Source organism: Pipistrellus hanaki, assembly GCF_964339955.1.
Source record: "Pipistrellus hanaki genome assembly, chromosome: 14".
Lineage (NCBI taxonomy): Eukaryota > Metazoa > Chordata > Mammalia > Chiroptera > Vespertilionidae > Pipistrellus > Pipistrellus hanaki.
In genome coordinates, this window is record NC_140516.1 from 47,350,440 (window position 1) to 47,368,713 (window position 18,274).

The window sequence follows — 18,274 nt, forward strand, 5'->3', positions numbered from 1 at the left end:
AATGCCTTTTTCATTTTAGGAAGACCAAACATGTGCCCTCTATAAAAGCAGTAATTTTGGTTATTGCAATTTCATTTTATTGTTTTTATAGTGTTCAGTTTTAAAACCAAAGTCTTAAGTTTATTATGGTTTCTAATTGTCTTTTATAGTTCCAGTTTTTTAGTCACATTTTTAATCTTGTTCATTATCTTCTTCCATTTAAAAAAGTTATTTCAGAGCCCGTGTCTTTCCCCAGATAATATCTAAATTTTCATGGCTTTATTTACATGAGCCTTTGTTTCTGCTGGCTCCTGTTCTTATTTATCAGTTCCCAGCCCTGGTTATTTTTTTATTTTTGCACTGGATTGCTATATTTGCAAAATTTACTTACAGATAGTTTGAGACCTTGGACGGAATATTTTTCCAAAGGGAATTGGTTTCTGCTGTGTGCCTGAGGGCGGTGGTAATATAAGGATGGTTCAAGTTAGAGCTCAGTCTGTTGAAGGACTTTCTGTGACCTCACTCCTAAGATTAGTCTTTGTTGCTTAGCTCACCAACCCTTGGTGGGCCTAGGTGCTAGTCCTTTTTCCTGCCAAATACTATTTCCATCCATAATCAGGGACACAGGGATCTGCTAATAACCTGGGATCCCATCCTCTGCATCCTGGCTTGGTAATTTTTTTGCTTTTTTGCTCTCCAGTGTTTTTACATATTAAAAAATAAAATTCTATTCTTGTTAGTTTTCTTAAACTTACTGTTATTGGATTCTGAAATCTATACAGCCATATAATTTTAGGACCTGTACCTCCTAGACTATTTGAAGATTTGTTGTATCTCCATGTCTGAATTTTTATTGTTTTTTATGATAAGTTGCCTTGGATATATGGTATCGCTATTGATACTGGTGTACTGTAATATATTTTTGTTAATATTATATGATCTTATTTTTATGGGTTTCTTTAGAAGAAAAACAAAGCAAAAGAATTGTTTTATCTTGTGCATAAATTTCATAATTTCTGATAAAAACACAAATATGATTATCAGATTCTCAGCTGCTTTAAATAATCTGTCATGATATTTCAAGTTTGTGCAATTAGATGTATTTCCTCCTTTTTTAGTTTCTGAGTAGAAAAATTATATCTCATGATAAGATATATATATATACATATATATATATATGTGTGTATATATATATATGTGTGTATATATATATATGTATATATATATAAATAAATCAGTAGGAACAAAACGAAATGCCTTATTTTAACACTTAAAAACATGAATTATATAATTTAAAGTGGTATTTATAATGTAATGTGATCTTTCATATAAATGATAATCATTATTTTAGGTGACAATATTTACCCTTTCAAACTCCCTACTAAATATTTCAACCTAAATTTGTTTCCTAAACTAAGCTTAGTGAGAATAGAGAACAATTATCTCTTTGCTTAGACACAGAAATACTTTGAAGTTGTCTTTTTAATTAAGCCACGCAGAAGACTTCTGAAGGCTTTTAATGTTTGTATCTAATCGTTATACAGAAGGATTCTGAAATTTAAAAACATTGCTTAGCTTACATATCAGAAATTGTAATGTAACTTATAGTGAAAATTAATTTATATCTATACTTTTCCCTTCACATTTTAAATATGATTTGAACTTGAATTTGATGAGGCAATTTAATTCCACAAATTATTTATTATGTGAATTAGACTAGTAATGTCCATATATCAAATAAAGACATTGATATATTTTATAATAAAAATTTTATACACAATAAAAATATGGTGAACAGACCCTATGGTGATACCACTGATCCCTGCCTTCTGCTACTCATGCTGTTGTATCCTTTCCTTGAGTATGGGCAGGACTTGTGACTTGCTTCTCAAACAGAAAATTGGCAAAGCAAGTCTATGGTTATGATATGATAAAGGTGATGGTATGTCACTTTCATGAATATACGTGAAGTCTGTGTCTTGCTAAGGAAACTTGCTCTACAAACTTTCCCTTTTCTGTCTTAAATAAGTGGAGCTTAAGGCATCCTACAGCCAACAATAAGAAACAAAGGCTCTCAGTTCTATAGCTGCAAGGAAAAAAGTCGGCCAACAAGCTGAGGGAGCTTAGAAGTAGGTACATCCCCGGTTAAGCCTCTGATGAGAACGCAGCCCCAGCTAACACCTTGATGGCTATTGCACAGAGAACCCCACTCCAGCCAAAAAGCTGCATGGTAGCCCAGTGAGTCTGAACAAACTATGCCAGACTTCTGACCCATGAAAACTGTGAGATAATAGATGTGCCGATTTAAGTCAATAAATCTGTTACTTATAATTAGATAATTAGTACAAATATGTCCACTTGCTGTTACTTTATTCACTGAGTTGTCTGTATATGTACAAAATATTTATGTGACACATTACATGTTTTCAAATTATGAAGGGACTCTCCAGGCTTTGAATGAGAAAAAATATTTTTCTCAAATGGGCCAAATAATTTCAACAATGCAAAATAAGACTTTTCTGAAAAACAGACTAGAAAGAAATTTTACTTTTGTGTTACTAAACAGTGGTTTATTACCGGATGAAACACAGTTTAAAACATTTTTTTCTGATAATTTTACATTTATATATGCAAAATTGCCTTATAAAATATTTTAGAATCTCCTCTCTTTATAATGTTTTCTCTTTTTGTTGAAAATAGTTGTTTGTGAGGTCCTCCATTCTGATATTTTAACTTGCATTTATTTAGGAAGTCTACAGTGAAATAGAAGATTATGACAATCTTGATTTCAGATCACTTTATTTTTTGGGTTACATGAAAATCTATAATGACTGTGCTAAACATTTCAATATATCAGCTGATTATACTTATAACAGATTAGCTTAAATGGTTTTATCAATTTTTTTCTGCCTGTGGAAAATGAGATGGGAAGATCATTTGTCTGCAAAGCACAGCATTGGGTATAAGTGATACATTTATACATGCATTTACAAATTTACACATTTATTTGAGATTTCATTTATTTCATCCCTTGTAATGAAGATACGTTTCTATGGGCGATGACTCTGCTATTAGAATGCATTTTCTTTACTAGTAAATAAGGTCTTGGATTTTGATTAGAGATGACAAGTAGATCTGATTTCTTTCATTCCCTCTTTCTTCTTGTCCTTTCTGAGTGAGTTAAACTTGAGACAGATTAATCTGATTGGACATGACATTTGTTATGAAAAGGAAAATGGATTATTCTTGCCTGCTCTGACTTTACTATGATGATTACCAACTTCCTTACTTCCTCTGCATTTATGAATCACTGCTCAGAGTTGTGCTATAAGTAAGAGCTCTCCTCTCTCCACCATTTATTCATTATTGCTATGAACACATGCATTCTTATTTTTTTCTAATGGTTTGTAATTCACGGCTATACTTAATCTTTTGGCCCTCAAACTCTCCCAGATTTGGCCATGGAACTACTACAAGCTGGCTCTTACGTTTTTGTGACATGCTCTCATCACTTAGTGAACAGATTATATCTGTCCTGATTCAAACCCAGAATCAGCAGCCCACCCCTAGCCCGTTTTTGTTTTGTTTTGGTAGAGCTCTGGTACCTTGTCATGGAGCACATGTGTCAAACACAAGGCCCGCGGGCCAAATCCAGCCCGCCAGGCCTTGCAATGTGGCCCGCACCGTGCTGTCATCACTGCACTCCGCTGTCAGTTTATGACATTGTCAGTTTATGACTGTTCAGTAAACCATTCGGCCCGCAATTTAGGCTGGATTTTAGATTTTGGCCCCTTCTCTGATTGAGTTCGACACCCCTATGACATGGAGAATCATTCATAATAGAGACCAGTATCTTTGTGCTACATGCTCTTTGCTGCAAGGTGCACTTACTTCCTGGCCTATTCCTCAAACAGAGTTAGAGAATAATAATTTATTTATGTATGAATACACATAAGTGCATACTTCCAATTCCAAGTCATCTCCACAAGATTCTGTTGGGTCTTTTTCATTTCAGTAATTGTGTCTTCTTTCTCAGTAAATCATTGACTCCCAATGACATAAACACATTCCTCATTTGCTCAATTTTATAATAGAATACACTTAAAAATTCTTTCAGAATTGCTTTATCTATATTATTCAATCAGTAAACATATTAAAAGGATTTTAAAGTTTGATTCCAGTTTTCCCTCCTCCCCCTCACACTGGCCAAGTTGAAAGTATATAGTCAATTTTTTGAGGAGCCTCTACGCTATTTATTATAGTGCTTGCACCAGTTTGCAGTCCAACCAACAGTGCACAAGGGTTGCCTTTTCTCTACATCCTGCCAAAGTTTGTTGGTTGATTTATTGGTGTGAGCCATTCTGACAGGTGTCAGGTGACATCTCAATGTGGTTTTAATTTGCATTTATCTGGTAATTAGTGATGGTAAGCATCTTTTCATATGTCCGTTGGCCATCTATATGTCCTCTTGGGAGAAATGTCCATTCAGATTCTATGTCCATTTTTGAATTGGATTTTTTGTTCTTTTGGTGTTGATTTGTATGAGTTTTTTTTTTATGTTTTTTTTTTTTTTTTTTTTAAATAAAATTTGGACATTAACCCCTTATCGGATGTTTCATTGGTAAACATCTCCCATTCAGTAGGTTCTCTTTTCATTTTGTTGATAGTTTCCTTTGCTGTGCAAAAACTTTTCAGTTTGATGCACTTCTATTTTTTTCTTTTTCTGTTGTTTTTTCCCTTTTTTATTAAATTTCTTGGGGTGACACTGATTAACAAAATTATACACGTTTCAGGTGCATAATTATACAATACATTATCTATACAAATTTTATTATGTTGAAGGTAAGCATATTATGATAATTTTCAGTCCAATATAATATTATATAATTTGAATAAATGACTTATTATTATTATACTGATCCTCACCTGAGGATATTTTTCTATTGATTTTGAGAGAGAGTAGAAGAAAGAGGAAGAGACACATCCATATGAGTGAAACACATTGATTGGTTGCCTCCTGCATGAGCCCTGACCAGGGCTTGGGATGGGGAGGAGCCTGCATCCGAGGTACATGCCCTTGATCAGAATCGAACCTGGGACCCTTTGGTCCACAGGAGGATACTCTAACCACTCAGTAAAACCAGCTATGGCCACACTAACTATTATTAACAAAAATGAAAGCTATAATTTCCATATTGAAAACTAGATTTGTAACCAGAGCTCATAAAGTCAATATATACATCAGTTGTAAAATTCTTAAGTTCCTTACCATTTGTCAAAGCTACTCATTTTATTTTCATTAATTAATTAATTTACTGAACTTATTGGGATGACATTGGTCAGTAAAATTTTATACAATGAGTCATTTAAATTGCTAAGGGACTTTGGAAGACATCTATTTAGGCAAGTAAGATATGCAGGGAATATCATGCATAACAAAAATATTATGTTGAATATTTTCCTATTCTAAAAGTACTATTGGGATACCTATTTGCAACAATCAGATTTATTTTTGCTACATAAAAAGGAATTATAATGGCATTATAAATTAGTCCTTTAGTCTATGTATATTCTTGGTGCAAAGTGATGAAATGTAAGGAAGCAAGTCTAAAGGAAAGACCAATAATAATAAAGGGACAGTGTAGATTCTGAAGTGCTTAATTCAGCAATAATGAGTATTATTTTCTAAAACTAGAAAACTACTATATCTTCCACATTTTAATAGTAGCATTTGGAGAAGTTACATCTATAGTTTTTAAAGATGTTTTAATATAGAGTGTTAGTTACTTTATTGTTTAAAAAAACAGGAGGCTTTTGAATTTTTGTGTTTAATAGTGAGTTTTTTTATTCCTACAGATGTGACTCTGAAAACCGCTATGTTGGTAATCCACTTAGAGGAACATGCTATTGTGAGTATTTGTATTTTTTCATTTTTAATGAATTGGTTTGTATTATTAGTTTCAGATGATTTTTCAGATAACAAAATTCATGTTGTCAGGATTAGGTTACCATTTTTGTTTTTCTCAAATTTGTTAAAACATATACATATTGCAAAGAAAAGCAGTCTTTTGCTTTATTTTCTTAATTTTATTTGTTGCATTTTTTTTTCCATTCTGAAGAGTACAATAGCAATAGATCTTCTTCTGAACATGGGACAAAATACAGAATTTGAGTAAACTCAGCTGGATTTTTCATTTTGATCAAATTTGAACAACTGCAGTTTTGATAGATTGTTAGAAGAGAACATTTTGGTTATTATTAAAATGAACTGATTCTGTATTGAAAGACACTTCCATTTGGTCATGAACATATGGTGGATGTGTATTTCACTTTTTAAGAAATACCCAAACGATTTCTCAAATGGTTATACCTCTTTACATTTTCACCAGTATAAATGAATTTTATTTCTTCCAAATACTTTGATACTTCGAATGGTTAGTCATTTTCATTTTATGTATCCTAAAAGGTATCTAATTCTCACATCATTTGCATTTCCCAAGTGACTAATGACATAAGCATTTTTTCATGTGATTTTTTGCCATGTGTATATTTTATTTGGTAAAGTGTGTTTAAGTGCATTTCCCACTTTTAAAAATTGGACTGGCTGTTTTCTTTTATTGAGTTTTCAAGGTACTTTATATACTATAGATGCAAGTTCTTTATCTGGTCAATGATTTGCAAATATTTCCTTGGTTTGAGGCTTGCTTTTCACAAGAGTGTTTTTATGAATGACACTTTTTTATTTTATTTTATTTATTTTTTTATAAAAGACACTTTTTAATTTAGATGTTCTGTTTTTAATTTTGAGTTTTTGAGAAATCTTAGCATGATCTAAAGTCATAAAGATTTTCCCTTATATTTTCTTCTAAAAATTTTATGTTTTAGGTTTTCCATTTTAGTATATACTCTAATTTGAGTTAGTATTGTGTATATTTGAAGGAACGAATCAGAGTTTCCCCCAAATGCTCTAGTGCAAAAAAAAAAAAAAAAAATTTTTTTTAATATTTTCAATCTTCATCTGAGGATATGCTTTTTCATTTTTGAGAGGATGAGAGAGGTGGGAGAGGGGAGAGAGAGAGAGGCATCGATGTGAGAAAGAGCATCGGAGCATCGATTGGATGCCTTCCTTTTCTTGCCCTACCAGGGATCAAACCTGCTGCCTAGGGATGTGCCCAGACTGGAGCCAAGTGGTTTACAGGATGGTGTTCCAACCAACTGAGCCACAGTGGCCAGGGAAATGTGCTTCAAGATTTAATCATAAATGCCCTTTGCCTTTACCTTGTTAAATGTGACGTTGCATTAATGGATTTTCGAATGTTAAACATCATTTCATTCCGGAGTAAAGCAAACATAGTCCTGGCATTTTATTTGAAATACCACTAAATATTACTTGTTTATATTTAAGTTAGGATTATTGTCAGTATAAATTAATGTAAGCTACCTTTTTAAATTATTTTTCCTAATGAAATGACTTTGACTATAAATTTTTTAGTTTTTCTTTTCTATGTTCAAATTATATTACTATGGTGATAGCTTTTGGAAATGAATGAGGAGATGGTTCTCTTTTTTAAAACCAGGAATAGTTAAAAATATTAAGTGAACTTCCAAGATTAGCTAAATTCCACCAAAATTTCTGGGTCTGGTGCTTTTTTATAGTTTTTTGTTTTGTTTTGTTGTTGTTCATCTTATTTATTGCCATGCTACTGCATGACATTTTGGGTTTATTCTTTCTCCTGATTTTGATTTCCAGTTCATCAATTTTAGGTTTTATCTTTAGTAATTAAAAAAAATTATTTCTGTTTTGTCTACATTTGGCCTAGAGTCTCACTGTCTTTTTAAAATGTTAAAGGAACAGTCATAAAGCGCTAGATGGCAGTCTTGTCATTTCTTATGAGACTTTTAGAGCTTAATGACATTTGAAAAAAAGTGGTGTTGAAAAAAAAAAAAAAAGAGAAAAGGTCAGTAGTTCTTATAATAGTGTTAATGAAAACTTTCCTGATCTAAAAGATCAGGGTAAATTTAAAATGCAGGTCTACCCTGTGACATAGAGCAATTGAATAAAATATGGTGTTAACTTCATTGACAGTAATGCGCCAGCAGTTGTGTCCTGTAGACAGCCTTAGTAGTTTTTAAATGAGAGTTTAAAATAAAACAACTGAATGTACTAGACATTTGTCATGTCTCACATAGAAAAAAAAAGTTTCTAGCAATAATATCTAATTAAATCGACCCTTGTAAACATTTTATTATGCAGTTTATTCAGCAAATATAGAAAGTGGTCACCTGAAGGTAACGCAGCTTCTCTTATCCTAACGCTTTTTCCCGTTTTCACTTCCGCTGTATTTAAACACCGGCTTTTGCTTAGTTGACGCTTCAGCACTGAACACGGCGTGAAACCTGAATCTAGGAAACTTCAGTAGCTGGGGAGGCATATCTTACTCATTTTCTTTTTATTGAATTTATTGGGGTGACACTCGTTAACATTATACAAGTGTCAGGTGCACAATTCTGCAACACATCATCTGCACACTGTTCTGGGTGTTCACCACCCAAAGTCAAGTCTCCATCCATCACCACTTATCCCTCCACCTCCTTCATAATTATAATATTACTTGTAACCAAGAAAACCTTAAACACAAAGTGAGAGACTGGACTATGGAAAAGTTACATAGATGACATGTTTTCAGTGATAAGAATCAAGTACAGAAAGTCACTTTCTGCAATCATCTACTCTGTGGCACTAATGCACTGATTCTCTAACTGCATCTCATTTCCAACTCCTATTAATTCTGCTTTAGTACATTTCCAAGTAATCAAACATATTTTGGCTTATTTCACCCTTTGAAAGATTACTGTGTTGTTTTTAAATTTTTTTTCTGTTAGAGTTTAGGATGCAATTTTGCGATGATAATATACTATCTTTTTAAGAGTAAGGAATTTAATTACTTTATCTGCAGAGATCACCTCTATTACTCTTCATATCTTACTCTAGTTCATATTTATATAAAAACAAAATATTTTCCCATTTATGTCACTTACACCCTTTCATTATTACTGATTTACTTAATTTTTATGTCTTGAACTAAAATACATTATTTATAAGCATATTATTTATTGGATTTTTCTTTTCTATTTTTGATAAATGAGAGGTATTTTTTCAGTGCACGGGATGATACTCCTAACTGACTGAGCTTCCCAGTCAGGGCCTCAATTCTTATTTATGTTAATCAGTATAAAAACATGCTATTTCTTCCAATTTAAGAACAAGATTCTTAATTTTATTTTCTTAATTTTTTGGCGCACCTCTCTTGAACACACTTACTACTCCTTCTGCTACTTTTTCATTTCTCTGAGTTTATCGATAATACAACAAATTATTTGAGTTGATTTATACTCAGAATTCCTTTTTATACTGCAATAATAAAGTGGCTCATTAAAGCAGTACAAAACTTATTCTGAAAATATGTATATTTGTATAAACTTGACATATTTTAAATTTTAATGTTTTATGTTCTGTACCCTATTTAGCGCAGAAGTACAGAGTAAATGCAAACAATAAAGTACATGTTTTAAGTGCCAGGTAATTAATTATTCATTTGTAATACCCTTAAAAATATATGAGCAGGACATTTCAATTGAGGGGAGAAATAGATCAGCTCCCGTTTAAGTGAAAAATTGTGCACTTGGCCTCTGGAAGACTATTTCCAAGCAGCTTGAAAAGGAGGCATTCTGTGTAGAAGCCTGAACTTTCCTCAATTAATAATTCACATTCACCGAATGGTATTCTTATTAGTCACTTGAACTGAGTGTTACTCCTACTGATTTTGTTCTTGGCCAGGCTTATTTTGTTTCAGCCCCGCTGACATTAGGATCGCTCATTACTGTACATAATATATATTGTGCTCTTCTTGTACTTCCAACTTCATCAAATGGGAACCGAGAAATCAAGTAGGAAGCCTCCCCACGAATTTGGTGGCACATACTAGTGCCCGAGGGGAACAGCCCCAAAAGGCAGAGGAGCGTCCGGAGGCCTGGGCCCCAGGGATGCTCAGGTGTTACCTGACCTTCTGAAGGGGGGCTACTCCTGACTTCTCAGTGTTCACTTTCAAACTAGAAAGCGTCAAGATAATAATGCGGACCTATTCTTGAAATGAGTTTCAAAGTGTTTAGTGTTTCCTAGTGGTGTTTTTCCTTCATCTGAGTAGATATTATTGAAGCCCTACTTCTGAGCCCCAGTAACTGCAGTTGACCGCTGATCACTGCTCTCTTTTTGCAGCCTTGCATTGGCTTGCCCCCATGCCACCAAACACTGGCTTCCTTCCTCTCTCAGTCTGCCCTCAGCTCCTCCGGGGCTCCTCTGAGGCTTCATTAGTTCCCAGTGGGTGTCTCAGGACTCATCCCTCGCACCTCTTCTCTACACCCAGTGATTTCTCAGCTCCAGAGCCTTAAGTCCCATCCAAAATGCCGATCACCTCCAACCAGCTACCCAGTAAACATGCTCTGGAACTCTATTCAACCTGCCACTTACATTTTCAATAACTAAGAACTATGCTCCTAATTATCCCCCAATTCCCACCAAATAAAACCCAGGTTCCTTACCCATCTTAGCAAATGTGGATGTTATGCTTGGTCTTGGGTAAAAAAAAAAACTATTTTTTTTATCTTTCAAATGCTCCATCATGTATTTATTCAGCTAATCCTGTTTGCTGTAGCTCCCACATACATTCCTTGTGTCTGACCTCTTCTCATGACCTCCACTGCTGCCATCCTCGCCTCGTCACCTCTTGCCTATACTCTTGCCACAGCCTCTTGAAAAGAATTCTCATTAAGGCTTTTTCTTTGAGGTTTATCTACTTGTTTCCTCTGCCTGGATTACAGTTTCTCTACTACACTCCTCAGTTTATTCTCTTACGATCTTTGATTTTCAAATGTCCCTTCTCCACATTGCAAGCATATTTCTACCCTGACAACGATTTCTGTCCTTTTCACTGATATGTTATCATCCAAAACGTTTATCATTACCTGCTACATATTTAAATTATTTAATTACTTTTTGATGTCCATCCAATAGAATATAAGTTGCATGAGGACAGAATGTGTGTCTTTTATTGTATCTCCAGTGCCTAGAACAACACTGGCCCTTGACTTACCTCTACATTTTATTTTGATTGGGCACAGCATGAAAGGCATGCATCCAAAAATAGGAGTCATCTCTATTTAAAATAATGTGAAATACCTTTTTACAGAGGCCGGAGTTACACTATGAGTAATGCTTCACCCTGTGTAACATGTGAAACTACACATGACATATAACATTCGACTGTTTGACTTTGGTTTCAGCATTTTCCATGGGCCCAATTAAAATTGTGTGCCCCTGTATTCGTTTCTTTATCAGTTGCTAATGAGAGCCATTTCTGTAGAATAATATCTTCCAGAGAGTGATTTTGTAATTGCTAAAATTACCACAATAATAAAAGAATAAGTAAACTCATTACAGCATGTGATGAACTATTAGTTAGCTATTAAAATTCATGTTTTCAAATAATTTTGAATGTTATCAAAGATAACAAAATGTTTGTCTATGATTATATTTACAGAATTTTAACTGGAATAACATGCACCAAAATGTTTTTAGTATTCTTACTTTTATGTAGTTTTTAATATTCTTACTTTTATGTAGTTTTGGAGAATATTTATGATGACAACAGAAATAATAAATGGGATTTGTAAAGAATTAGGATTTCTTCCATATCTTCTTGTTGCTTCTTGTTGCTCAATGACAGTGATTTAGAATTTGCTAATCTAATTAATTGCCACTAACAATTAATGATAATCATTTTCAATACTGATATGTAATATGATTTCACCTTGTTTATCAAGCAGTTTTTAAAATTCCACATCAGGATTGTATTCTCTTCCCCACAGACAGTCTTCTGATCGACTACCAGTTTACCTTCAGCCTCCTGCAGGAGGACGACCGCCACCACACTGCCATCAACTTCATAGCAAACCCGGAACAGGTGAGAAGACAGCTTAGCTTTTATAAAACAGCTATGTGTATAGGAAGGGATACAAGTTTTTTGTCTTCTTTGATTGCAATTTTACTGCTTAGAATAATCACACTTGGGGAGTTTTATAGCAAGATTAATCTTGTTAAAAAAATGTTTTTTTTAAATAAAACTTAGGCCCCCTCGCTGGTGTTGCTCAGTGGATAGAGCATTGACCTGCAGACCAAAGGGTCCTGGGTTTGAGTCCCGTCAAGGGCACATACCCTGTTAACAGGCTCCTTCCAGGCCCCGGCCTTGGCCAGGGCTTCCGCAGGAGGCAAATAATCCACATGTTTCTCTCACATGGATGTTCCTTTCTGTCTTTACCTCTCTCTTCCACGCTCCTTAAAAATCAATGGAAAAATATCCTCAGGTGAGGATTAACAAAAAATGAAACCTTAGGTTTCCTTGTGATTCATAGTATTTATGAGGTAGATATTTCAATATTGTTAAAAGAGTTCTACAATTTAAATTATATATTCTATATTTTTAGGGGGCTTATGATAGTGTTTATGTTTATAATTTTGCTCTCAAACTGGGAGTAATCTTATTTGAAAATAGAACCTTTATATTCAAAACATGCTATGTCAAATATATATTTTTTAGTTTTATACACTTACATAGTAGTAAATTTTCAATGTCTTTTTTCCCCTCTTCTAAATCTACTGGGTTATCTGAGATATAGGAATGCTGGCTTGTTTTTTCTCAATCATTTTCATTGAAATATAATTGACATATTACATTGTGTAAGCTTAAATTGGACAACATGTTGATTTTATATATTTATATATGACAGTATGATTATTACCATTGCATATAGCTAACACCTCTGTGGTGTCGCATAATTATCATTTATTCTTTATGGTGGGGATAATTAAGAGCTAGCCTCTCAGCAGTTTGGGAGTTTATAATACAATATTGTTATCCATAACCACTGTGTTGTGCATTAGATCTCTGGGATTTATTTGTCTACTGGTTGGAAGTTTATACCCTTAAACATCCATCCAGTTCCCCACCTCGTGATGCCTAGAAACCACCATTCTACTCTGTTATTTTCGACTAGAGGCCTGGGGGGTTATTTGGCCTGGCCTGCAAGATCGGGCTGAAACTGGCTCTCTGACAAACCCCAAAGAGCCCTGGACTGAGAAAGGGAGCAGGACAGGCCGAGGGAGCCCACTGTTGCATGATTTGGGCCAGTGAGGGACGTGGAGGGTTGGCCAGCCAGGGAGGGACCATGGGAGGGGTCCTGGGCATGATTGGCCCATCTCACTCAGTCCTGATCTGCTGGACTCCAGCAGCAAGCTAATTGCTCTTCTTACCCATTATAATGGGACAATGCTTGGTTTGTATTCATCTTTGTTACTGCAACTTCTTAACTGGATTTTGGTCCTCTAGTAAAGGTATTTTGGTCCATATGTCATTGTTAAATTGGTGTTTTCCTGGGGATGAGGGCCTGGACTTCTTATTCTGCCATCTTGCCGATGTTACCCTCTGTCTCATGTATATTCTTATTATATATATCTATCTTATTAAATCCATATCTTGTGTTCTAATAGTTTTTCAAAAATTTTTTAAATTGATGGAACCTCAAAATACTTCCTGTCATTTGTTTGCTAGTTTCTTTCCTTTAAGATAGCGTATAGGATTTGTCAGCAAAAAATATAATTTTTAAAATTTTTCTTTTCTAGTGAAATAGAATCTATCCTTCCAAAAAAGTACAATAATTCACTTTATGTAACTCTTTATTCTTTAGATTTTAAGGAATGCCTATATTCTTGGAAACATATTTACAGTTTTGACTTTTAAATAAGGATTTTTGAAGTTGATTTTTCCAAATGTAATCCTGTCTTCAGTTTTGTTTTAAAGACATTACTAATATGTCATATGCTATATTTATCAGTCTTATAAGAAAGTTTTTATATTGTTATAATCACCATGAACTTCTTTCCTGTTGTGATAATATATGCATAAAGTAAAATTTATCGTCCCAACCATTTTTAAATGTAAAATGTGGTGGCATTAAGTTCATTTACAGATTTGTGCAAACATCATCGCTATCCATCGCCAACATTTTTCATCATTTCAAACATAATCTCTTTATCCAATAAGCAATAACTCAACATTCCTTCCTCCCTCCAGCCCTTGGTAACCTTTATTTCACTTTCTGTCTCTATGAATTTGTGTATTTTAGGTATATATGTGTAATCATACAATATTTGCCTTTTTGTGTCTGCCTTATTTCACTTAGCATAATGTTTACAAAGTTGATCCATGTTTCAGCACGTATGAGAATTTCATTCTTTACCGTTGACTTCTTGAATATTTAAAGTAATTCCAAAGTTGTAGAGATCTTTGGTAGTATAAAAAATATAATGTAGCCCACTTGGTGTGGCTTAGTAGTTGAGCATTGACCTATGAACCAGGAGGTCCTGCTTTGATTCTTGGCTGAGGCACATGCCTGGGATGTGGGCTTGACCCCCAGTGGCAGGGATGGGGGGAGCATGCAGGAAGCAATCGATTAATGATTCTCTCTCATTGTAGATGTTTCTCTCTCTCCCTTCCTCTCTGAGATCAATAAATATATTTGAAAAATTTTAATGTAAGTTGGGCATCTAGCTCAAAATGTAGGCGTGAATAATAATCCTCTTCAGTATAACGCATATTGTCATACACAGAAGTTCAGATTAGCTGTCATCCTACTTTACTTCTCTCTTAACATGCTCTCCTCCTGCAATTTCCAGCAATTCTTGAGTGCTTCCAAATGGCCCAGCTCTCAGTTTTACTTTCTACTATCTTGTCCACTTGAATCCAATAGCCCAGATACATGTTATTTGAAAGGATGCTAAATTATCATGAGAGGTGCCACTAAGATGCTTATAACATTATCTATCTAATAAAAGAGTAACACACTAATTGATCGTACCTTCCCGATGTCCATCAGCCAATCAAGAGTGAGTATGCAGATTTACCCAACAAAGATGGGTTAATTTGCACACACAGGCACTGAGTGGCTGGGGGCAAGGTGGGATGCTTGCATTGACGCCATGGCGTTCTGCATCACCCCAGCCATTCAGAGACTCTGGACAGTGTGGGAAGGTGAAAAGGCAGCTCCGGATATAGCAAAGGCATTGCTGGCAGCCAGGGGAAGGAAGGCCCATTTCTGCACGAATCTTTGTGCATAGGGTCTCTAGGTATATATACTTTATAATTATCATCTAGAGTTAAAGAGTTACCCAACTTGGAACAATCTCTGAAATTAATGTGAATGATGGAACAGGGCTTCCTATTTATCCTTCAAAAATCAACAATGAAAATATATATCTTAATTACTTCTGCATTTTGTACATTTATATAATAGGTTTATTTGTAACCCACAATATCACTTCTTTTTTTAAAAAAAATATCTTGTTTAAAGTATTACATAAGTCTCCTTTTCCCCTCATTCACCTCTCCCCAGCCGCCCTTCCCCCCAGCTCATGCCCTCAGCCCCTTACTGCCTGTATCCATTGGTTATGCTCATGTGCATGCATACAAGTCCTTTGGTGATTTCTTACCCCCTCATCCCCTGCTTTCCCTCATAGGTTAGACAGTCTACTTGATGCTTCTATGATTCCGGTTCTATTTTTGTTCATCAGCTTATGTTGTTCATTATATTCCACACATGAGTGAGACCATGTGATATTTATCTTTCTCCGGCTTATTTTGCTTAGCATAATGCTCTCCAGTTCCATCCATGCTGTTGCAAATGGTGAGAATTCCTTCTTTTTTTACAGCATCGAAGAAAAGACATTTATGTCATCAGCCCTAAAAATATCAACAATACTACCATTTTCAGTTTTATGTCCGGAAACTAGGCTGTTTTTTGAGAATTTCTCTTATTTGATGTTTATAAGAAACTTTGCAAAAAGGTTGTCCTATCTCCATTTTAGAGATAAGAAAACTGATTTTTCAGGAAGGACAAGTAGCTTTTCCTAAATAAATCTATAAGTATGTTACAGAGCTAAGATTTGAACCCAAGATCATCTGATTTTATAATGTGACTGTTCATGAATTAATTTCATTGCCTCATGAACATCATTTAATGACTAGAAGCAGAACTTTTTTTCAGGACTGATCAGTTAATTATAGTGACATAAATCTATAAAATTGGTACCAGAGATTTTTTTCTTCTCTTCATTTATGGGTTTTCGTTAATGTAACGCTATGTTGGAATGGATGTTCCTTATCACAGCTGAACAACATAATGTGTTGATCAGCCCTATCTGCATTCTGACATAAAGCGTTTTGCATTTATTACTATTGTCGTAGTAGTGGCATTATTTTGAATTATTCAACTTTGTGAATCAAAGAAGTAGCAAGGTTTCAAGAAGTTGGACAGTTTTGTTGTACATATTGTGGAAAGTATCTTAATCGCTTATCAATAAAACTTAATGAACTTAATGAAACTTAACTTCCTTCTTACATTCATAGCCATGGATAATGCAGTATCCTTCTGAAATATTATATCTACTTAAACTCCTAGGCTCTATTTTTCTTAGCTTTATTTGAATTTTCAGATGCTATTTCTATAGCATTCATGAGCATTTCCGTGGAAAATCTGTATGGCAGTCATTCATCCTCATTACATTTACTTTTGCATGCTCTTTGGAGATGACCATTCATTTTGGATCTATATTTTCTTCCTGGAAACTATGAAGAGAATGTCCTCTAATAGTTATGGAACATTAATAATAGTTCTTCGTAGAGGCCCAGCTGTCCCTCTATCTTATGGCATTCACTAAAAGTAAATGGTACTTTGAGGTAAATAAGATTTGATCTAAGTGTATCTTTTAAATGGGATGACTGCTTCACATCATCCAGGAGCTTTTGCCTTTTATTGCTCCTCCTTTCTACTCCTTTCCATCAAGAAAGGGCTGCGAATTTCCGCCAGTTTCCCCTTATAGCTGTTACATCACATATGGGGAACTTAAACTGCTTACACATTTGCTTCTCTAGGAGTCGCTCAGAAAATTGGAGATATTTTCTATTGGCTTACCTGTTTTATTCAATTTAGAAAAAAAGTAGTCATACTAAGGAAGGCAGTTATATATTTTCTATTAGCCAGGTCTCAGGTAACATTGCAGTCTTTTAAAAAATATATTTTTTATTGATTTCAGAGACAAAGGGAGAGGGAGAGATAAAAATATCAATGATGAGAGAGAATCATTGATCATCTGCCTTTTGCACGCCCCACACTGGGGATTGAGCTGGCAGTATGTGCAAGTGCCCTTGACCTGAATCAAACCCAGGACCCTTCAGTCCACAGGCCGTTGTTCTCTCAACTGAGCCAAACTGGCTAAGGCAGCAGAACAGCTTTTTGTATAGGTCTTTGTATATTTAAAACTCACAATATCTGAAGCTAAACTTAAGCAGTACCGCTATCATCCTCAGCATTTATGCAGAACTAAATAGTTATAATCCTATGTACTTTCTGTACCTCATCTCTTGCAGTAAGATAAATAACATTTAAAGAAATCCTTTAGACATTTGTTTCCTTGAAATTAAATGCAAAGGGTCTATACTCCACTAGTGAATGACAGGAAGAAAACAGTTTGACTGACAAATTCTTAAGTGTTCTTCTGTACAGATGTTTAAAATGATATGATCTCCTCTTCTTTGCTCATTTTGGTTCATCTTTTGGTTCATCATTTTACCTGAAAGTTTTCATTTGTGTAGTTGAAGCATTTTGAACTAAAGTGTGTATAACATATACCTATCAAGAAGCCTTTCAACAAAATAGTATTATATTGCTGTAGAAGTTTTGGGCTAGTCTAATCCTATATCGTTTAAATATTAACTACAGAGAAGCAAAGGAAATTAAAGTACCAATATTGAATGGCAGCAGCCTCTGGCTTACATGCAGAAGGCCTGATTTCAGTAGAGAGGATAAATGGGAACCTTCAATCTACCTTTGACTCTGTTATCTAAAGAGTTGTAATTGGTATCTACAGTAACTCAGTTGAATGTTGTCGTAATTGTAGAATTTGAAAAATATAGCAAGGACATAATTAAACATTGAACATATCTAGTTACTATAATTTGATTTTTTTAACCTTAATATTTTCTTTTTTGGTAGTCTAACAAAAACTTGGATATTTCGATTAATGCCTCAAACAACTTTAATCTCAACATTACTTGGTCAGTTGGTTCAACAGGTAAGAGAATTTTGTTGCCATGTATCGTTCACATCTGTTTCAGTGTGGAAGGTC

General features: G+C 34.4%; 1 protein-coding gene across 1 annotated transcript in view; it reads left to right on the forward strand.

Annotated features, from left to right (window-relative positions):
- ATRNL1 (attractin like 1) overlaps positions 1 to 18,274 on the forward strand; it is a 408,799-nt gene that overhangs the window by 117,411 nt on the left and 273,114 nt on the right. The window contains exons 21-23 of the mRNA XM_084903569.1: positions 5,836 to 5,888; positions 11,905 to 11,999; positions 18,142 to 18,220. Coding sequence (XP_084759695.1) covers positions 5,836 to 5,888; positions 11,905 to 11,999; positions 18,142 to 18,220 — 227 coding nt within the window. The remainder of the gene's footprint in view (positions 1 to 5,835; positions 5,889 to 11,904; positions 12,000 to 18,141; positions 18,221 to 18,274) is intronic.